General features: G+C 46.0%; 1 protein-coding gene across 4 annotated transcripts in view; it reads left to right on the top strand.

The window, feature by feature from the left end:
- ical1 (islet cell autoantigen 1-like) overlaps positions 1 to 22,940 on the top strand; it is a 308,200-nt gene that overhangs the window by 112,360 nt on the left and 172,900 nt on the right. For 3 of the 4 annotated variants that reach the window (XM_045699658.1, XM_045699659.1, XM_045699657.1), the window contains exons 4-5: positions 18,479 to 18,551; positions 20,406 to 20,529. In XM_045699658.1, the coding sequence (XP_045555614.1) occupies positions 18,479 to 18,551; positions 20,406 to 20,529 (197 nt within the window). Of the gene's footprint in view, positions 1 to 18,107; positions 18,183 to 18,478; positions 18,552 to 20,405; positions 20,530 to 22,940 lie in introns of those variants that run through there. The other variant, XM_045699660.1, reaches the window with a different exon arrangement.

The raw sequence follows: 22,940 nt of genomic DNA, 5'->3' as shown, positions 1-22,940 counted from the left end.
CTGTTTCCTGTCCAGTCTCTCTCTGTGTTACTGTGAACCACGCGTTCTGTTTCCTTTCCAGTTCTCTCTCTGTGTTACTGTGAACCTCGCGTTCTGTTTCCTGTCCAGTTCTCTCTCTGTGTTACTAACTGTGAACCACGCGTTCTGTTTCCTGTCCAGTTCTCTCTCTGTGTTACTGTGAACCTCGCGTTCTGTTTCCTGTCCAGTTCTCTCTCTGTGTTACTAACTGTGAACCTCGCGTTCTGTTTCCTGTCCAGTTCTCTCTCTGTGTTACGGTGAACCACGCGTTCTGTTTCCTGTCCAGTTCTCTCTGTGTTACTGTGAACCTCGCGTTCTGTTTCCTGTCCAGTTCTCTCTCTGTGTTACTAACTGTGAACCTCGCGTTCTGTTTCCTGTCCAGTTCTCTCTCTGTGTTACTACTGTGAACCACGCGTTCTGTTTCCTGTCCAGTTCTCTCTCTGTGTTACTAACTGTGAACCACGCGTTCTGTTTCCTGTCCAGTTCTCTCTGTGTTACTGTGAACCACGCGTTCTGTTTCCTGTCCAGTTCTCTCTCTGTGTTACTGTGAACCACGCGTTCTGTTTCCTGTCCAGCTCTCCTTGTGTTACTAACTGTGAACCACGCGTTCTGTTTCCTGTCCAGTTCTCTCTCTGTGTTACTGTGAACCACGCGTTTTGTTTCCTGTCCAGTTCTCTCTCTGTGTTACTGTGAACCACGCATTCTGTTTCCTGTTCAGTTCTCTCTCTGTGTTACTAACTGTGAACCACGCGTTCTGTTTCCTGTCCAGTTCTCTCTCTGTGTTACTGTGAACCACGCATTCTGTTTCCTGTCCAGGTCTCTCTCTGTGTTACTAACTGTGAACCACGCTTTCTGTTTCCTGTCCAGTTCTCTCTCTGTGTTACTAACTGTGAACCACGCATTCTGTTTCCTGTCCAGTTCTCTCTCTGTGTTACTGTGAACCACGCGTTCTGTTTCCTGTCCAGTTCTCTCTCTCTGTATTACTGTGAACCACGCGTTCTGTTTCCTGTCCAGTTCTCTCTCTGTGTTACTAACTGTGAACCACGCATTCTGTTTCCTGTCCAGTTTTCTCTCTGTTACTGTGAACCTCACCCTCTGTTTCCTGTCCAGTTCTCTCTCTGTGTTACTAACTGTGAACCACGCGTTCTGTTTCCTGTCCAGTTCTCTCTCTGTGTTACTACTGTGAACCACGCGTTCTGTTTCCTGTCCAGTTCTCTCTCTCTGTGTTACTGTGAACCACGCGTTCTGTTTCCTGTCCAGTTCTCTCTGTGTTACTGTGAACCACGCGTTCTGTTTCCTGTCCAGTTCTCTCTCTGTGTTACTGTGAACCACGCGTTCTGTTTCCTGTCCAGTTCTCTCTCTGTGTTACTAACTGTGAACCACGCGTTCTGTTTCCTGTCCAGTTCTCTCTGTGTTACTAACTGTGAACCACGCGTTCTGTTTCCTGTCCAGTTCTCTCTCTGTGTTACTAACTGTGAACCACGCGTTCTGTTTCCTGTCCAGTTTCTCTCTGTGTTACTAACTGTGAACCACACGTTCTGTTTCCTGTCCAGTTCTCTCTGTGTTACTGTGAACCACGCATTCTGTTTCCTGTCCAGCTCTCCTTGTGTTACTAACTGTGAACCACGCGTTCTGTTTCCTGTCCAGTTTTCTCTCTGTGTTACTGTGAACCACGCGTTCTGTTTCCTGTCCAGTTCTCTCTCTGTGTTACTGTGAACCACGCGTTCTGTTTCCTGTCCAGTTCTCTCTCTGTGTTACTAACTGTGAACCTCGTGTTCTGTTTCCTGTCCAGTTCTCTCTCTGTGTTACTAACTGTGAACCACGTGTTCTGTTTCCTGTCCAGTTCTCTCTCTGTGTTACTAACTGTGAACCACGCGTTCTGTTTCCTGTCCAGTTTCTCTCTGTGTTACTAACTGTGAACCACGCGTTCTGTTTCCTGTCCAGTTCTCTCTGTGTTACTAACTGTGAACCACGCGTTCTGTTTCCTGTCCAGTTCTCTCTCTGTGTTACTTTGAACCTCGCGTTCTGTTTCCTATCCAGTTCTCTCTCTGTGTTACTGTGAACCTCGCGTTCTGTTTCCTGTCCAGTTCTCTCTCTGTGTTACTGTGAACCACGCGTTCTGTTTCCTGTCCAGTTCCCTCTCTCTGTGTTACTGTGAACCACGCGTTCTGTTTCCTGTCCAGTTCTCTCTCTGTGTTACTAACTGTGAACCACGTGTTCTGTTTCCTGTCCAGTTCTCTCTGTGTTACTTTGAACCACGCGTTCTGTTTCCTGTCCAGTTCTCTCTCTGTGTTACTGTGAACCTCGTGTTCTGTTTCCTGTCCAGTTCTCTCTCTGTGTTACTAACTGTGAACCACGCATTCTGTTTCCTGTCCAGTTCTCTCTCTGTGTTACTGTGAACCACGCGTTCTGTTTCCTGTCCAGTTCTCTCTCTGTGTTACTAACTGTGAACCACGCGTTCTGTTTCCTGTCCAGTTCTCTCTGTGTTACTAACTGTGAACCACGCGTTCTGTTTCCTGTCCAGTTCTCTCTGTGTTACTAACTGTGAACCACGCGTTCTGTTTCCTGTCCAGTTCTCTCTCTGTGTTACTGTGAACCTCGCGTTCTGTTTCCTGTCCAGTTCTCTCTCTGTGTTACTGTGAACCTCGCGTTCTGTTTCCTGTCCAGTTCTCTCTCTGTGTTACTGTGAACCACGCGTTCTGTTTCCTGTCCAGTTCTCTCTCTCTGTGTTACTGTGAACCACGCGTTCTGTTTCCTGTCCAGTTCTCTCTCTGTGTTACTAACTGTGAACCACGTGTTCTGTTTCCTGTCCAGTTCTCTCTGTGTTACTGTGAACCACGCGTTCTGTTTGCTGTCCAGTTCTCTCTCTGTGTTACTGTGAACCTCGTGTTCTGTTTCCTGTCCAGTTCTCTCTCTGTGTTACTAACTGTGTACCACGCATTCTGTTTCCTGTCCAGTTCTCTCTCTGTGTTACTGTGAACCACGCGTTCTGTTTCCTGTCCAGTTCTCTCTCTGTGTTACTAACTGTGAACCACGCGTTCTGTTTCCTGTCCAGTTCTCTCTCTGTGTTACTGTGAACCACGCATTCTGTTTCCTGTCCAGGTCTCTCTCTGTGTTACTAACTGTGAACCACGCGTTCTGTTTCCTGTCCAGTTCTCTCTCTGTGTTACTAACTGTGAACCACGCGTTCTGTTTCCTGTCCAGTTTTCTCTCTGTGTTACTGTGAACCACGCGTTCTGTTTCCTGTCCAGTTCTCTCTCTGTGTTACTGTGAACCACGCGTTCTGTTTCCTGTACAGTTCTCTCTCTGTGTTACTAACTGTGAACCTCGTGTTCTGTTTCCTGTCCAGTTCTCTCTCTGTGTTACTAACTGTGAACCACGTGTTCTGTTTCCTGTCCAGTTCTCTCTCTGTGTTACTAACTGTGAACCACGCGTTCTGTTTCCTGTCCAGTTCTCTCTGTGTTACTAACTGTGAACCACGCGTTCTGTTTCCTGTCCAGTTCTCTCTGTGTTACTAACTGTGAACCACGCGTTCTGTTTCCTGTCCAGTTCTCTCTCTGTGTTACTTTGAACCTCGCGTTCTGTTTCCTATCCAGTTCTCTCTCTGTGTTACTGTGAACCTCGCGTTCTGTTTCCTGTCCAGTTCTCTCTCTGTGTTACTGTGAACCACGCGTTCTGTTTCCTGTCCAGTTCCCTCTCTCTGTGTTACTGTGAACCACGCGTTCTGTTTCCTGTCCAGTTCTCTCTCTGTGTTACTAACTGTGAACCACGTGTTCTGTTTCCTGTCCAGTCTCTCTCTGTGTTACTTTGAACCACGCGTTCTGTTTCCTGTCCAGTTCTCTCTCTGTGTTACTGTGAACCTCGTGTTCTGTTTCCTGTCCAGTTCTCTCTCTGTGTTACTAACTGTGTACCACGCATTCTGTTTCCTGTCCAGTTCTCTCTCTGTGTTACTGTGAACCACGCGTTCTGTTTCCTGTCCAGTTCTCTCTCTGTGTTACTAACTGTGAACCACGCGTTCTGTTTCCTGTCCAGTTCTCTCTGTGTTACTAACTGTGAACCACGCGTTCTGTTTCCTGTCCAGTTCTCTCTGTGTTACTAACTGTGAACCACGCGTTCTGTTTCCTGTCCAGTTCTCTCTCTGTGTTACTGTGAACCTCGCGTTCTGTTTCCTATCCAGTTCTCTCTCTGTGTTACTGTGAACCTCGCGTTCTGTTTCCTGTCCAGTTCTCTCTCTGTGTTACTGTGAACCACGCGTTCTGTTTCCTGTCCAGTTCCCTCTCTCTGTGTTACTGTGAACCACGCGTTCTGTTTCCTGTCCAGTTCTCTCTCTGTGTTACTAACTGTGAACCACGTGTTCTGTTTCCTGTCCAGTTCTCTCTGTGTTACTGTGAACCACGCGTTCTGTTTCCTGTCCAGTTCTCTCTCTGTGTTACTGTGAACCTCGTGTTCTGTTTCCTGTCCAGTTCTCTCTCTGTGTTACTAACTGTGTACCACGCATTCTGTTTCCTGTCCAGTTCTCTCTCTGTGTTACTGTGAACCACGCGTTCTGTTTCCTGTCCAGTTCTCTCTCTGTGTTACTAACTGTGAACCACGCGTTCTGTTTCCTGTCCAGTTCTCTCTCTGTGTTACTGTGAACCACGCGTTCTGTTTCCTGTCCAGGTCTCTCTCTGTGTTACTAACTGTGAACCACGCGTTCTGTTTCCTGTCCAGTTCTCTCTCTGTGTTACTACTGTGAACCACGCGTTCTGTTTCCTGTCCAGTTCTCTCTCTGTGTTACTGTGAACCACGCGTTCTGTTTCCTGTCCAGTTCTCTCTCTGTGTTACTAACTGTGAACCTCGTGTTCTGTTTCCTGTCCAGTTCTCTCTCTGTGTTACTAACTGTGAACCACGCGTTCTGTTTCCTGTCCAGTTCTCTCTCTGTGTTACTAACTGTGAACCACGCGTTCTGTTTCCTGTCCAGTTCTCTCTGTGTTACTAACTGTGAACCACGCGTTCTGTTTCCTGTCCAGTTCTCTCTGTGTTACTAACTGTGAACCACGCGTTCTGTTTCCTGTCCAGTTCTCTCTCTGTGTTACTGTGAACCTCGCGTTCTGTTTCCTATCCAGTTCTCTCTCTGTGTTACTGTGAACCTCGCGTTCTGTTTCCTGTCCAGTTCTCTCTCTGTGTTACTGTGAACCACGCGTTCTGTTTCCTGTCCAGTTCTCTATCTCTGTGTTACTGTGAACCACGCGTTCTGTTTCCTGTCCAGTTCTCTCTCTGTGTTACTAACTGTGAACCACGTGTTCTGTTTCCTGTCCAGTTCTCTCTGTGTTACTGTGAACCACGCGTTCTGTTTCCTGTCCAGTTCTCTCTCTGTGTTACTGTGAACCTCGTGTTCTGTTTCCTGTCCAGTTCTCTCTCTGTGTTACTAACTGTGTACCACGCATTCTGTTTCCTGTCCAGTTCTCTCTCTGTGTTACTGTGAACCACGCGTTCTGTTTCCTGTCCAGGTCTCTCTCTGTGTTACTAACTGTGAACCACGCGTTCTGTTTCCTGTCCAGTTCTCTCTCTGTGTTACTGTGAACCACGCATTCTGTTTCCTGTCCAGGTCTCTCTCTGTGTTACTAACTGTGAACCACGCGTTCTGTTTCCTGTCCAGTTCTCTCTCTGTGTTACTAACTGTGAACCACGCGTTCTGTTTCCTGTCCAGTTCTCTCTCTGTGTTACTAACTGTGAACCACGCGTTCTGTTTCCTGTCCAGTTCTCTCTCTGTGTTACTAACTGTGAACCACGCGTTCTGTTTCCTGTCCAGTTCTCTCTGTGTTACTACTGTGAACCACGCGTTCTGTTTCCTGTCCAGTTCTCTCTGTGTTACTAACTGTGAACCACGCGTTCTGTTTCCTGTCCAGTTCTCTCTCTGTGTTACTGTGAACCTCGCGTTCTGTTTCCTATCCAGTTCTCTCTCTGTGTTACTGTGAACCTCGCGTTCTGTTTCCTGTCCAGTTCTCTCTCTGTGTTACTGTGAACCACGCGTTCTGTTTCCTGTCCAGTTCTCTATCTCTGTGTTACTGTGAACCACGCGTTCTGTTTCCTGTCCAGTTCTCTCTCTGTGTTACTAACTGTGAACCACGTGTTCTGTTTCCTGTCCAGTTCTCTCTGTGTTACTGTGAACCACGCGTTCTGTTTCCTGTCCAGTTCTCTCTCTGTGTTACTGTGAACCTCGTGTTCTGTTTCCTGTCCAGTTCTCTCTCTGTGTTACTAACTGTGAACCACGCATTCTGTTTCCTGTCCAGTTCTCTCTCTGTGTTACTGTGAACCACGCGTTCTGTTTCCTGTCCAGGTCTCTCTCTGTGTTACTAACTGTGAACCACGCGTTCTGTTTCCTGTCCAGTTCTCTCTCTGTGTTACTGTGAACCACGCATTCTGTTTCCTGTCCAGGTCTCTCTCTGTGTTACTAACTGTGAACCACGCGTTCTGTTTCCTGTCCAGTTCTCTCTCTGTGTTACTAACTGTGAACCACGCGTTCTGTTTCCTGTCCAGTTCTCTCTCTGTGTTACTAACTGTGAACCACGCGTTCTGTTTCCTGTCCAGTTCTCTCTCTGTGTTACTAACTGTGAACCACGCGTTCTGTTTCCTGTCCAGTTCTCTCTGTGTTACTAACTGTGAACCACGCGTTCTGTTTCCTGTCCAGTTCTCTCTGTGTTACTAACTGTGAACCACGCGTTCTGTTTCCTGTCCAGTTCTCTCTCTGTGTTACTGTGAACCTCGCGTTCTGTTTCCTATCCAGTTCTCTCTCTGTGTTACTGTGAACCTCGCGTTCTGTTTCCTGTCCAGTTCTCTCTCTGTGTTACTGTGAACCACGCGTTCTGTTTCCTGTCCAGTTCTCTATCTCTGTGTTACTGTGAACCACGCGTTCTGTTTCCTGTCCAGTTCTCTCTCTGTGTTACTAACTGTGAACCACGTGTTCTGTTTCCTGTCCAGTTCTCTCTGTGTTACTGTGAACCACGCGTTCTGTTTCCTGTCCAGTTCTCTCTCTGTGTTACTGTGAACCTCGTGTTCTGTTTCCTGTCCAGTTCTCTCTCTGTGTTACTAACTGTGTACCACGCATTCTGTTTCCTGTCCAGTTCTCTCTCTGTGTTACTGTGAACCACGCGTTCTGTTTCCTGTCCAGGTCTCTCTCTGTGTTACTAACTGTGAACCACGCGTTCTGTTTCCTGTCCAGTTCTCTCTCTGTGTTACTGTGAACCACGCGTTCTGTTTCCTGTCCAGGTCTCTCTCTGTGTTACTAACTGTGAACCACGCGTTCTGTTTCCTGTCCAGTTCTCTCTCTGTGTTACTAACTGTGAACCACGCGTTCTGTTTCCTGTCCAGTTCTCTCTCTGTGTTACTGTGAACCACGCGTTCTGTTTCCTGTCCAGTTCTCTCTCTCTGTATTACTGTGAACCACTCGTTCTGTTTCCTGTCCAGTTCTCTCTCTGTGTTACTAACTGTGAACCACGCGTTCTGTTTCCTGTCCAGTTTTCTCTCTGTTACTGTGAACCTCACCCTCTGTTTCCTGTCCAGTTCTCTCTCTGTGTTACTAACTGTGAACCACGCGTTCTGTTTCCTGTCCAGTTCCCTCTCTGTGTTACTAACTGAACCACGCGTTCTGTTTCCTGTCCAGTTCTCTCTCTCTGTGTTACTGTGAACCACGCGTTCTGTTTCCTGTCCAGTTCTTTCTCTGTGTTACTGTGAACCAAGCGTTCTGTTTCCTGTCCAGTTCTGTCTGTGTTACTGTGAACCTCGCGTTCTGTTTCCTGTCCAGTTCTCTCTCTGTGTTACTAACTGTGAACATCGCGTTCTGTTTCCTGTCCAGTTCTCTCTCTGTGTTACAAACTGTGAACCTCGCGTTCTGTTTCCTGTCCAGTTTTCTCTCTGTGTTACTAACTGTGAACCACGCGTTCTGTTTCCTGTGCAGTTTCTCTCTGTGTTACTAACTGTGAACCACGCGTTGTTTCCTGTCCAGTTCTCTCTGTGTTACTGTGAACCACGCATTCTGTTTCCTGTCCAGCTTTCCTTGTGTTACTAACTGTGAACCACGCGTTCTGTTTCCTGTCCAGTTCTCTCTCTGTGTTACTGTGAACCACGCGTTCTGTTTCCTGTCCAGTTCTCTCTCTGTGTTACTGTGAACCACGCGTTCTGTTTCCTGTCCAGTTCTCTCTCTGTGTTACTAACTGTGAACCTCGTGTTCTGTTTCCTGTCCAGTTCTCTCTGTGTTACTAACTGTGAACCACGCGTTCTGTTTCCTGTCCAGTTCTCTCTCTGTGTTACTGTGAACCTCGCGTTCTGTTTCCTGTCCAGTTCTCTCTCTGTGTTACTAACTGTGAACCTCGCGTTCTGTTTCCTGTCAAGTTCTCTCTCTGTGTTACTGTGAACCTCGCGTTCTGTTTCCTATCCAGTTCTCTCTCTGTGTTACTGTGAACCTCGCGTTCTGTTTCCTGTCCAGTTCTCTCTCTGTGTTACTGTGAACCACGCGTTCTGTTTCCTGTCCAGTTCTCTCTCTGTGTTACTGTGAACCACGCGTTCTGTTTCCTGTCCAGTTCTCTCTCTGTGTTACTAACTGTGAACCACGTGTTCTGTTTCCTGTCCAGTTCTCTCTGTGTTACTGTGAACCACGCGTTCTGTTTCCTTTCCAGTTCTCTCTCTGTGTTACTGTGAACCTCGCATTCTGTTTCCTGTCCAGTTCTCTCTCTGTGTTACTAACTGTGAGCCACGCGTTCTGTTTCCTGTCCAGTTCACTCTCTGTGTTACTGTGAACCTCGCGTTCTGTTTCCTGTCTAGTTCTCTCTCTGTGTTACTAACTGTGAACCTCGCGTTCTGTTTCCTGTCCAGTTCTCTCTCTGTGTTCCGGTGAACCACGCATTCTGTTTCCTGTCCAGTTCTCTCTGTGTTACTGTGAACCTCGCGTTCTGTTTCCTGTCCAGTTCTCTCTCTGTGTTACTAACTGTGAACCTCGCGTTCTGTTTCCTGTCCAGTTCTCTCTCTGTGTTACTAACTGTGAACCACGCGTTCTGTTTCCTGTCCAGAGTCTCTCTGTGTTACTAACTGTGAACCACGCGTTGTTTCCTGTCCAGTTCTCTCTGTGTTACTGTGAACCACGCGTTCTGTTTCCTGTCCAGTTCTCTCTCTGTGTTACTGTGAACCACGCATTCTGTTTCCCTTCCAGCTCTCCTTGTGTTACTAACTGTGAACCACGCGTTCTGTTTCGTGTCCAGTTCTCTCTCTGTGTTACTGTGAACCACGCGTTCTGTTTCCTGTCCAGTTCTCTCTCTGTGTTACTGTGAACCACGCATTCTGTTTCCTGTTCAGTTCTCTCTCTGTGTTACTAAATGTGAACCACGCGTTCTGTTTCCTGTCCAGTTCTCTCTCTGTGTTACTGTGAACCACGCATTCTGTTTCCTGTCCAGTTCTCTCTCTGTGTTACTGTGAACCACGCGTTCTCTTTCCTGTCCAGTTCTCTCTCTCTGTATTACTGTGAACCACGCGTTCTGTTTCCTGTCCAGTTCTCTCTCTGTGTTACTAACTGTGAACCACGCGTTCTGTTTCCTGTCCAGTTTTCTCTCTGTTACTGTGAACCTCACCCTCTGTTTCCTGTCCAGTTCTCTCTCTGTGTTACTAACTGTGAACCACGCGTTCTGTTTCCTGTCCAGTTCCCTCTCTGTGTTACTAACTGTGAACCACGCGTTCTGTTTCCTGTCCAGTTCTCTCTCTCTGTGTTACTGTGAACCACGCGTTCTGTTTCCTGTCCAGTTCTTTCTCTGTGTTACTGTGAACCAAGCGTTCTGTTTCCTGTCCAGTTCTCTCTCTGTGTTACTGTGAACCACGCGTTCTGTTTCCTGTCCAGTTCTCTCTCTGTGTTACAAACTGTGAACCTCGCGTTCTGTTTCCTGTCCAGTTCTCTCTCTGTGTTACTAACTGTGAACCACGCGTTCTGTTTCCTGTCCAGTTTCTCTCTGTATTACTAACTGTGAACCACGTGTTGTTTCCTGTCCAGTTCTCTCTGTGTTACTGTGAACCACGCATTCTGTATCCTGTCCAGTTCTCTCTGTGTTACTGTGAACCTCGCGTTCTGTTTCCTGTCCAGTTCCCTCTCTGTGTTACTAACTGTGAACCACGCGTTCTGGTTCCTGTCCAGTTCTCTCTCTCTGTGTTACTGTGAACCACGCGTTCTGTTTCCTGTCCAGTTCTTTCTCTGTGTTACTGTGAACCAAGCGTTCTGTTTCCTGTCCAGTTCTCTCTCTGTGTTACTGTGAACCACGCGTTCTGTTTCCTGTCCAGTTCTCTCTCTGTGTTACAAACTGTGAACCTCGCGTTCTGTTTCCTGTCCAGTTCTCTCTCTGTGTTACTAACTGTGAACCACGCGTTCTGTTTCCTGTCCAGTTTCTCTCTGTATTACTAACTGTGAACCACGTGTTGTTTCCTGTCCAGTTCTCTCTGTGTTACTGTGAACCACGCATTCTGTTTCCTGTCCAGCTCTCCTTGTGTTACTAACTGTGAACCACGCGTTCTGTTTCCTGTCCAGTTTTCTCTCTGTGTTACTGTGAACCACGCGTTCTGTTTCCTGTCCAGTTCTCTCTCTGTGTTACTGTGAACCACGCGTTCTGTTTCCTGTCCAGTTCTCTCTCTGTGTTACTAACTGTGAACCTCGTGTTCTGTTTCCTGTCCAGTTCTCTCTCTGTGTTACTAACTGTGAACCACGCGTTCTGTTTCCTGTCCAGTTCTCTCTCTGTGTTACTAACTGTGAACCACGCGTTCTGTTTCCTGTCCAGTTCTCTCTGTGTTACTAACTGTGAACCACGCGTTCTGTTTCCTGTCCAGTTCTCTCTGTGTTACTAACTGTGAACCACGCGTTCTGTTTCCTGTCCAGTTCTCTCTCTGTGTTACTGTGAACCTCGCGTTCTGTTTCCTATCCAGTTCTCTCTCTGTGTTACTGTGAACCTCGCGTTCTGTTTCCTGTCCAGTTCTCTCTCTGTGTTACTGTGAACCACGCGTTCTGTTTCCTGTCCAGTTCCCTCTCTCTGTGTTACTGTGAACCACGCGTTCTGTTTCCTGTCCAGTTCTCTCTCTGTGTTACTAACTGTGAATCATGTGTTCTGTTTCCTGTCCAGTTCTCTCTGTGTTACTGTGAACCACGCGTTCTGTTTCCTGTCCAGTTCTCTCTCTGTGTTACTGTGAACCTCGTGTTCTGTTTCCTGTCCAGTTCTTTCTCTCTGTGTTACTGTGAACCTCGTGTTCTGTTTCCTGTCCAGTTCTCTCTCTGTGTTACTAACTGTGTACCACGCATTCTGTTTCCTGTCCAGTTCTCTCTCTGTGTTACTGTGAACCACGCGTTCTGTTTCCTGTCCAGTTCTCTCTCTGTGTCACTAACTGTGAACCACGCGTTCTGTTTCCTGTCCAGTTCTCTCTCTGTGTTACTGTGAACCACGCATTCTGTTTCCTGTCCAGGTCTCTCTCTGTGTTACTAACTGTGAACCACGCGTTCTGTTTCCTGTCCAGTTCTCTCTCTGTGTTACTAACTGTGAACCACGCGTTCTGTTTCCTGTCCAGTTCTCTCTCTGTGTTACTGTGAACCACGCGCTCTGTTTCCTGTCCAGTTCTCTCTCTCTGTATTACTGTGAACCATGCGTTCTGTTTCCTGTCCAGTTCTCTCTCTGTGTTACTAACTGTGAACCACGCGTTCTGTTTCCTGTCCAGTTTTCTCTCTGTTACTGTGAACCTCACCCTCTGTTTCCTGTCCAGTTCTCTCTCTGTGTTACTAACTGTGAACCACGCGTTCTGTTTCCTGTCCAGTTCCCTCTCTGTGTTACCAACTGAACCACGCGTTCTGTTTCCTGTCCAGTTCTCTCTCTCTGTGTTACTGTGAACCACGCGTTCTGTTTCCTGTCCAGTTCTTTCTCTGTGTTACTGTGAACCAAGCGTTCTGTTTCCTGTCCAGTTCTCTCTCTGTGTTACTGTGAACCACGCGTTCTGTTTCCTGTCCAGTTCTCTCTATGTTACTAACTGTTGTCTTGATCAGAGGAAGATAGCTCTGCAGTTCTGTCTGTATAGTCCATTAGCAGACTGGTATAACAGTAGTGTGTCTATGTGATGAGATCAGCTTTGTGCTGCAGCCAGGGATCAGATGGCCTCATACAACCTGACTCTTTGTTTTGAGAGTTTTCCCTGTGGAATCACACTATGAAGGCTTTTTATAGTTTCTTATCAATGTGTCTCTGTCTGTCTCTGTCTTTCTGTGTCTGTCTGTGTCTTTCTCTGCCTCTCTCTGTCTTTCTCTCTCTCTTTCTGTCTCTGTTGGTCTTTCTTTGTCTTTCTTGGTTGTTCTTTGTCTTTCTCTGTTTGTTTCTTTCTGTGTCTGTCTGTCTTTCTGTCTCTGTCTTTCTCTGTTTCTGTCTGTTTCTGTCTTTCTGTTTCTGTCTTGCTGTCGCTCTCTTTCTCTGTCTCTTTGTCTTTCTCTCTTTCTCTGTCTCTGTCTGTCTGTCTCTGTCTCTGTCTTTCTGTCTGTCGTTCTGTCTGTCTCTGTCTTTCTCTCTGTCTTTCTGTATGTCTCTGTCTCTCGTTCTGTCTGTCTCTGTCTTTCTTTCTGTCTCTGTCTTTCTCTGTCTGTCTTTGTCTCTGTCTTTCTCTGTTTTTCTTTATCATTCAGTCTATCTTTCTGTCTCTTTCTGTCTGTCTGTCTTTCTCTCTCTGTCTTTGTCTCTGTCTCTCTGTCTTTCTGTCTCTGTTTCTGTCTTTATCTTTCTCTGTCTCTGTCTTTCTCTGTCTTTCTCTCTGTCTTTGTCTCTGTCTCTCTCTGTCTTTCTGTCTTTTTCTTACTGTCTGTCTTTGTCTCACTCTCTCTCTTTGTCTCTGTCTTTCTCTCACTGTCTCTTTCTGTCTCTGTTGGTCTTTCTTTGTCTTTCTTGGTTGTTCTTTCTCTGTTTGTTTGTTTCTGTCTCTGTCTGTCTGTCTTTCTGTCTCTGTTTCTGTCTTTCTGTCTTTGTTTCTGTCTTTGTATCTCCGTTTCTGTCTTTCTCTCTGTTTCTGTCTCTGTTTCTGTCTTTCTGTTTCTGTCTTGCTGTCTCTGTCTGTCTCTTTCTTTCTCTGTCTCTTTCTGACTTTCTGTATTTCTTTGTCTCTGTTTTTCTGCCTGTCTCTGTATTTTTCTGTCTTTCTCTGTCTTTCTGTCTCTGTTTCTGTCTTTCTCTGTCATTCTTTACCACTGCTAGTCTTTCTGTCTCTGTCCCTCTGTCTTTCTCTGTCTCTATCTGTCTTTATGTCTCTGTCTCTGTCTGTCTCTGTCTTTCTCTGTTTTTATCTAGTATTACTCAGGAGACGGGCACACCATACACTGCTTCCAAGTATATTACTTGCTAATGTTCAGTCCCAGGAAAATAAAGTAGACGAGCTCAGGGCGAGGATCTCCTTCCAGAGAGACATCAGGGACTGTAACATACTCTGTTTCACGGAATCATGGCTCTCTCTAGATATTCTGTCCCCGTCCATACAGCCAGCTGGGTTCTCAGTACATCCCGCAGGCGGGAAGAAGAAAGGCGGGGGTGTATGTTTCATGATTAACCTGTTAGGGCTAGGGGGCAGCATTGACATGGCTGGATAAAAAACATACCCGATTTAATCTGGTTACCACTCCTACTCAGTAACTAGAATATGCATATACTTATTACATATGGATAGAAAACACCCTAAATTTTCTAAAACTGTTTGAATGGTGTCTGTGAGTATAACAGAACTCAAATGGCAGGTCAAAACCTGAGAGATTCCTTTACAGGAAGTGGCCTGTCTGACCATTTGTTGAACTTCTTTTCCATCTCTATCATTTACTAAGGATCTCTGCTCTAACGTGACACTTCCTACGTCGTCCATAGGCGCTCAGAGCCCGGGAAAAAACAGAATGTCGTCATTCCAGCCCCAGGCTGAAACACATTATCGCCTTTCTCAAGTGGCCGATCAAGAGACACTAGCTTATGCGCGTGACCCCGACCGCCCCCGCCTTTGGGATTTTTTACTCTGTTTGCCGAAAAGGAGATTCCCTGTCGGAATATTATCGCTTTTCTACGAGAAAAATGTCGTAAAAATTGATTTTAAACAGCGGTTGACATGCTTCGAAGTACGGTAATGGAATACTCAGAATTTTATTGTCACGAATTGCGCCATCGCGCGACACTTCTTTACTATTTCGGATAGTGTCTGGACGCATACGAACAAAACGCCGCTATTCGGATATAACAATGGATTATTTTGGACCAAACCAACATTTGTTATTGAAGTAGCAGTCCTGGGTGTGTATTCTGACGAAGACAACAAAAGGTAATGAAATTTTTATAATAGTAAATATGATTATGGTGAGTGCTAAACTTGCCGGGTGTCTAAATAGCGAGCCCGTGATGCCTGGGCTATGTACTTAGAATATTGCAAAATGTGCTTTCACCAAAAAGCTATTTTAAAATCGGACATATCGAGTGCATAGAGGAGGTCTGTATCTATAATTCTTAAAATAATCGTTATGCTTTTTGTGAACGTTTATCGTGAGTAATTTAGTAAAATGTTAGCGAATTCCCCGGAAGTTTGCGGGGGGTATGCTAGTTCTGAACGTCACATGCTAATGTAAAAAGCTGTTTTTTGATATAAATATGAACTTGATTGAACAAAACATGCATGTATTGTATAACATAATGTCCTAGGGTTGTCATCTGATGAAGATCATCAAAGGTGAGTGCTGCATTTAGCTGTCTTCTGGGTTTTGGTGACATTATATGCTGGCTTGAAAAATGGGTGTCTGATTATTTCTGGCTTGGTACTCTGCTGACATAATCTAATGTTTTGCTTTCGTTGTAAAGCCTTTTTGAAATCGGACAGTGTGGTTAGATTAACGAGAGTCGTGTCTTTAAAATGGTGAAATTATATGCATATTCTAGTTTCTGGGCAGCAGTAATAACCAGATTAAATCGGGTACGTTTTTTATCCGGCCGTGCAAATACTGCCCCCTATCCCCAACAGGTTAACTACTCATGGTGTGATTGTGATAACGTACAGGAATTCAACCTAGAATACCTCTCAATCAATCAAATGCCGACCGTATTACCTCCCAAGGTAATTTTCTTTGGTTATTGTCACATCTGTGTATATTCCCCCTCAAGGGACAGCCCTCAAGGAACTACACTAAACTTTGTGCAAACTGGAAACCACATATCCTGAGGCCGCATTTATTGTAGCTGGGGACTTTAATAAAGCAAATATGAGGAAAACGCTACCGAAGTTTTATCAACACATTGCCTGTAGTACTCCAAAAACTCTCAACCGTCGTTACTCTCCCTTCTGGGATGGCTACAAGGCCCTCCCCCGACCCTCCCTTCAGCAAATCAGATCACGACTACATTCTGCTCCTCCCTTCCTATAGGCAGGAAGTACTTGTGCTAAGGTCTGTTCAACGCTGGTCTGACCAATCGGAATCCATGCTTCAAGATGTTTTGATCACGCGGACTGGGATATGTTCCGGGTTGCCGCTGAGAAGAACATTGACAAATACACAGACGCGGTGACTGAGTTCATCAGGAAGTGCCTAAGGGATGTTGTTCCCACTGTGACGATTAAAACCGACCCAAACCAAAAACCATGGATAGATGGCAGCATTCGCGCTAAACTGAAAGCGCAAACCACCGCATTTAACCACAGCAAGGTGACTTAGAATATGGTCGAATACAAACAGTGCCGCTGTGCTCTCCGTAAGGCAATCAAACAGTACAGAGACAAAGTGGAGTCGCAATTCAACGGCTCAGACACAGGACGCATGTGGCATGGAATCCAGACAATCACGGATTATAAATGTAAAACCAGCCACGTCGCGGACACCGACGTCTTGCTCCCAGACACACCTACTGTACCAGTCAACAGTCTGGACACACCTACTCTACCAGTCAACAGTCTGGACACACCTACTCATTCAAGGGTTTTTCTTTATTTTTACTATTTTCTAACATTGTCAAATAATAGTGAAGACATCAAAACTATGAAAAAACGCATCTGGAATCATGTAGTAACCAAAAAAGTGTTTATTTTTATATTTGATATTCTTCAAAGTAGCCACCCTTTGCCCTGATGACAGCTTTGCACACTCTTGGCATTCTCTCAACCAGCTTCATGAGGAATGCTTTTCCAACAGTCTTGAAGGAGTTCTCACATATGCTGAGCACTTGTTAGCTGCTTATCCCTTCACTCTACGGTCCAACTCATCCCAAACCATCTCAGTTGGGTTGAGGTCAGGGGATTGAGGAAGCCAGGTCATCTGATGCAGCACTCCATCACTCTCCTTCTTGGTAAAATGGCCCTTACACTGCCTGGGGGTGTGTTGGGTCATTGTCCTGTTGAAAAACAAATGATAGTCCCACTAAACGCAAACCAGATGGGATGGCGTAGCACCCCCACACCATCACACCTCCTCCTCCATGCTTCACCTACTCTGCGCCTCACAAAGACATGGCGGTTGGATTCAAAAATCTCAAATTTGGACTCATCAGACCAAAGGACAGATTTCCACCGGTCTAATGTTCATTGCTCGTGTTTCTTGGCCCAAGCAAGTCTCTTCTTCTTATTGGTGTCCTTTAGTAGTGGTTTCTTTGCAGCAATTCGACCATGAAGGCCTGATTCACGCAGTCTCCTCTGAACAGTTGATGTTGAGATGTGTCTGTTACATGAACTCTGTTAAGCATTTATTTGGGCTGCAATCTGAGGTGCAGTTAACTCTAATGGATTTATTCTCTGCAGTAGAGGTAACTCTGGGTCTTCCTTTCCTGAGAGCCAGTTTCATCATAGCGCTTGATGGTTTTTGCGACTGCACTTGAAGAAACGTTCAAAGTTCTTGACATTTTCTGTATTGACTGACCTTTATGTCTTAAAGTAATGATGGACGGTTGTTTCTCTTTGCTTATTTGAGCTGTTCTTGGCATAATATGAACTTGGTATTTTACCAAATAGGGCTATCTTCTGTATATTCCCCCCACCCCACCTACCTTGTCACAACACAACTGATTGGATCAAACGCATTAAGGAAAGAAATTCCACAAATTAACTTTTAACAAGGCACACCTGTTAATTGAAATGCATTCCAGGTGACTACCTCATGAAGCTGGTTGAGAGAATGCCAAGTGTGTGCAAAGCTGTCATCAAGGCAAAGGGAGGCGATTATGAAGAATCTCAAATATGAAATATTTTTGATTTGTTAAACACTTTTTTGGTTACTACCGGATTCCATATGTGTTATTTCATAGTGTTGATGTCTTCACTATTATTCTACAATGTAGAAAATAGTAAAAATAAAGAAAAACCCTGGAATGAGTAGGTGTGTCCAAACTTTTGACTGGTACTCTATATAGAGACACACTATATATATATATATATATATATATATATATATATATATATATATATATATATATATATATATATATATATACACACACATACACACACTCCGGACTCCGACATTGCTCGTCCCTGTAGTCATATATTTCTTAATTCCATGATTTTATTTTTTAGATGTGTGTGTTGTTGTGAATTGTCAGATAATACTACACTGTTTGAGCTATGAACACAAGCATTTCTCTACACCTGCAATAACGTCTGCTAAATATGTATGCGACCAGTAAAATGTGGTTTGTGTGAACCTCTGCATCTCGTGGTGCTGGTAGATGGCTGATTAAACTGATGTGGTACCAGAGAGTAGTGGTGAAGGGGTTAAAGCTCCTCTCTGGTCAGACTGGCCAGGGCGGTGGCCATCTAGCTCTACCGTGGTGCTGGTAGATGGCTGATTAAACTGATGTGGTACCAGAGAGTAGTGGTGAAGGGGTTAAAGCTCCTCTCTGGTCAGACTGGCCAGGGCGGTGGCCATCTAGCTCTACCGTGGTGCTGGTAGATGGCTGATTAAACTGATGTGGTACCAGAGAGTAGTGGTGAAGGGGTTAAAGCTCCTCTCTGGTCAGACTGGCCAGTGCGGTGACCATCTAGCTCTGGGTTAATAATTAACTATATGAAAGCATGGAGGAAGTATTATGTTGAATCAGTCAGAAAAGGCTCCAGTCTAGATAGATGAATGTAATCAGGTCAGTAGAGAAAAGCAGATAGTCTGGTGTGGTGAGAGAGAATGACATTGAGAGGTAGAGTAGATTAAAACACTTTCTTTTTTTTCACTGTTACTGACTGGCTGGCTGGCTGGCTGGCTGGCTGGACCCACTGTTACTGTCTGGCTGGCTGGACCCACTGTTACTGTCTGGCTGTCTGGACCCACTGTTACTGGCTGGACTGTATACTGTATGTTTGCACTCACACACCTGTCTGTCTGTCTGTCTGTCTGTCTGTCTGTCTGTCTGTCTGTCTGTCTGTCTGTCTGTCTGTCTGTCTGTCTGTCTGTCTGTCTGTCTGTCTGTCTGTCTGTCTGTCTGTCTGTCTGTAGTTGTTCCACTCCGTCCAGACCACCTCCACTGAGCTGCTGAAGGTGATTGAGAAATACCAGCGGAGGATCACATGTGAGTTACCCCTGTTACTACGGTTACCACTTTATTAAAGACAGACCAGGAAATAGACAGAGGATAATACTGTTCTCTTCACTGAGAACCCCACGCTCCCTCCCTGTGTTTCAGACCTGTCTCAGGAGGGTTATGTTGAGGTTGGGTTAGGGTTATGTTGAGGTTATGACATTCCTGTGTCCAGCCCTGTCTCAGGAGGGTTAGGTTATGTTGAGGTTGGGTTAGGTTATGTAGAGGTTATGACATTCCTGTGTTCCGACCTGTCTCAGGAGGGTTAGGTTATGTTGAGGTTGGGTTAGGTTATGACATTCCTGTGTTCCAGACCTGTCTCAGGAGGGTTAGGTTATGTTGAGGTTATGTTGAGGTTATGACATTCCTGTGTTCCCGACCTGTCTCGGGAGGGTTAGGTTATGACATTCATGCGTTCCAGCCCTGTCTCAGGAGGGTTAGGGTTAGGTTATGTTGAGGTTAGGTTATGTTGAGGTTGGGTTAGGTTATGTTGAGGTTGGGTTAGGTTATGTTGAGGTTATGACATTCCTGTGTTCCAGACCTGTCTCAGGAGGGTTAGGTTATGTTGAGGTTGGGTTAGGTTATATTGAGGTTGGGTTAGGTTATGTTGAGGTTGGGTTAGGTTATGTTGAGGTTGGGTTAGGTTATGTTGAGGTTGGTTTAGGTTATGTTGAGGTTGGATTAGGTTATGTTGAGGTTGGGTTAGGTTATGTTGAGGTTGGGTTAGGTTATGTTGAGGTTATGACATTCCTGTGTTCCCGACCTGTCTCAGGAGGGTTAGGTTATGTTGAGTTGGGTTAGGTTAGGTTATGTTGAGGTTATGTTGAGGTTGGGTTAGGTTATGTTGCGGTTATGACATTCCTGTGTCCAGCCCTGTCTCAGGAGGGTTAGGGTTAGGTTATGTAGAGGTTATGACATTCCTGTGTTCCAGACCTGTCTCAGGAGGGTTAGGTTATGTTGAGGTTGGGTTAGGTTATGTTGAGGTTATGACATTCCTGTGTTCCAGACCTGTCTCAGGAGGGTTATGTTGAGGTTGGGTTAGGTTATGTTGAGGTTGGGTTAGGTTATGTTGAGGTTATGATATTCCTGTGTTCCCGACCTGTCTCAGGAGGTTTAGATTATGTTGAGGTTGGGTTAGGTTATGTTGAGGTTGGGTTAGGTTATGTTGAGGTTATGACATTCCTGTGTCCAGCCCTGTCTCAGGAGGGTTAGGGTTAGGTTATGTAGAGGTTATGACATTCCTGTGTTCCAGTCCTGTCTCAAGAGGTTTAGGTTATGTTGAGGTTGGGTTAGGTTATGACATTCCTGTGTTCCAGACCTGTCTCAGGAGGGTTAGGTTATGTTGAGGTTGGGTTAGGTTAGGTTATGTTGAGGTTATGACATTCCTGTGTCCAGCCCTGTCTCAAGAGGGTTAGGTTATGTTGAGGTTGGGTTAGGTTATGTTGAGGTTATGACATTCCTGTGTTCCAGACCTGTCTCAGGAGGGTTAGGGTTAGGTTATGTTGAGGTTAGGTTATGTTGAGGTTATGACATTCCTGTGTTCCAGACCTGTCTCAGGAGGGTTAGGGTTAGGTTATGTTGAGGTTAGGTTATGTTGAGGTTATGACATTCCTGTGTTCCCAACCTGTCTCAGGAGGGTTAGGGTTAGGTTATGTTGAGGTTATGTTGAGGTTGGGTTAGGTTATGACATTCCTGTGTTCCAGACCTGTCTCAGGAGGGTTAGGGTTAGGTTATGTTGAGGTTATGTTGAGGTTATGACATTCCTGTGTTCCAGACCTGTCTCAGGAGGGTTAGGGTTAGGTTATGTTGAGGTTATGTTGAGGTTATGACATTCCTGTGTTCCAGACCTGTCTCAGGAGGAGAATGAGTTGGGGATGTTTCTGAGGTTCCAGGCAGAACACGACCGCACCAAGGCTGGCAACATGATGGACGCAACCAGCAAGGCCCTGTGTGCCTCGGCCAAGCAGAGGTCAGAACCATCCTAACCCCTAACCCAGCAAGGCCCTGTGTTGCCCGTCCCCAGAGTTAATACTGGATCTGCTATGTTTATGTGTCAGGCTGGTCCTGTGCCCGTCCCCAGAGTTAATACTGGATCTGCTATGTTTATGTGTCAGGCTGGTCCTGTGCCGGCCCCCAGAGTTAATACTGGATCTGCTATGTTAATGTGTCAGGCTGGTCCTGTGCCCGTCCCCAGAGTTAATACTGGATCTGCTATGCTAATGTTTATGTGTCAGTCTGGTCCTGTGCCCGCCCCCAGAGTTAATACTGGATCTGCTATGCTAATGTTTATGTGTCAGGCTGGTCCTGTGCTGTCCCCAGAGTTAATACTGGATCTGCTATGTTAATGTGTCAGGCTGGTCCTGTGCTGTCCCCAGAGTTAATACTGGATCTGCTATGTTAATGTGTCAGGCTGGTTCTGTGCTGTCCCCAGAGTTAATACTGGATCTGCTATGTTTATGTGTCAGGCTGGTCCTGTGCCCATCCCCAGAGTTAATACTGGATCTGCTATGCTAATGTTTATGTGTCAGGCTGGTCATGTGCTGTCCCAAGAGTTAATACTGGATCTGCTATGTTAATGTGTCAGGCTGGTCCTGTGCCGTCCCCAGAGTTAATACTGGATCTGCTATGTTAATGTGTCAGGCTGGTCCTGTGCCCGTCCCCAGAGTTAATACTGGATCTGCTATGTTTATGTGTCAGGCTGGTCCTGTGCCCATCCACAGAGTTAATAGTGGATCTGCTATATTAATGTTAATGTGTCAGGCTGGTCCTGTGCCCATCCCCAGAGTTAATACTGGATCTGCTATGCTAATGTTTATGTGTCAGCCTGGTCCTGTGCCCGCCCCCAGAGTTAATACTGGATCTGCTATGCTAATGTTTATGTGTCAGGCTGGTCCTGTGCCGGCCCCCAGAGTTAATACTGGATCTGCTATGTTAATGTTTATGTGTCAGGCTGGTCCTGTGCTGTCCCCAGAGTTAATACTGGATCTGCTATGTTAATGTGTCAGGCTGGTTCTGTGCTGTCCCCAGAGTTAATACTGGATCTGCTATGTTTATGTGTCAGGCTGGTCCTGTGCCCATCCCCAGAGTTAATACTGGATCTGCTATTCTAATGTTTATGTGTCAGGCTGGTCATGTGCTGTCCCAAGAGTTAATACTGGATCTGCTATGTTAATGTGTCAGGCTGGTCCTGTGCCGTCCCCAGAGTTAATACTGGATCTGCTATGTTAATGTGTCAGGCTGGTCCTGTGCCCGTCCCCAGAGTTAATACTGGATCTGCTATGTTTATGTGTCAGGCTGGTCCTGTGCCCATCCACAGAGTTAATACTGGATCTGCTATATTAATGTTAATGTGTCAGGCTGGTCCTGTGCCCATCCCCAGAGTTAATACTGGATCTGCTATGCTAATGTTTATGTGTCAGGCTGGTCCTGTGCCTGGCCCCCAGAGTTAATACTGGATCTGCTATGTTTATGTGTCAGGCTGGTCCTGTGCCCGTCCACAGAGTTAATACTGGATCTGCTATGTTTATTTGTCAGGCTGGTCCTGTGCCCGTCCCCAGAGTTAATACTGGATCTGCTATGTTTATGTGTCAGGCTGGTCCTGTGCCCGTCCCCAGAGTTAATACTTGATCTGCTATGTTTATTTGTCAGGCTGGTCCTGTGCCCGTCCCCAGAGTTAATACTGGATCTGCTATGTTTATGTGTCAGGCTGGTCCTGTGCCCATCCACAGAGTTAATACTGGATCTGCTATGTTAATGTTAATGTGTCAGGCTGGTCCTGTGCCCATCCCCAGAGTTAATACTGGATCTGCTATGCTGATGTTTATGTGTCAGGCTGGTCCTGTCCCCGGCCCCCAGAGTTAATACTGGATCTGCTATGTTTATGTGTCAGGCTGGTCCTGTGCCCATCCACAGAGTTAATACTGGATCTGCTATGTTTATTTGTCAGGCTGGTTCTGTGCCCGTCCCCAGAGTTAATACTGGATCTGCTATGTTTATGTGTCAGGCTGGTCCTGTGCCCATCCACAGAGTTAATACTGGATCTGCTATGTTAATGTTAATGTGTCAGGCTGGTCCTGTGCCTATCCCCAGAGTTAATACTGGATGTGCTATGCTAATGTTTATGTGTCAGGCTGGTCCTGTGCCCGGCCCCCAGAGTTAATACTGGATCTGCTATGTTTATTTGTCAGGCTGGTCCTGTGCCCATCCCCAGAGTTAATACTGGATCTGCTATGTTAATGTTTATGTGTCAGGCTGGTCCTGTGCCCGCCCCCAGAGTTAATACTGGATCTGCTATGTTTATGTGACAGGCTGGTCCTGTGCCAGCCCCAGAGTTAATACCGGATCTGCTATGCGAATGTTTATGTGTCAGGATGTTCCTGT

Source organism: Salmo salar, chromosome ssa17 (genome assembly GCF_905237065.1).
Source record: "Salmo salar chromosome ssa17, Ssal_v3.1, whole genome shotgun sequence".
In the NCBI taxonomy this organism is placed as follows: domain Eukaryota; kingdom Metazoa; phylum Chordata; class Actinopteri; order Salmoniformes; family Salmonidae; genus Salmo; species Salmo salar.
Note: the sequence above shows the minus strand (reverse complement) of the source record. Positions and strands in the feature narration are given on the sequence as shown.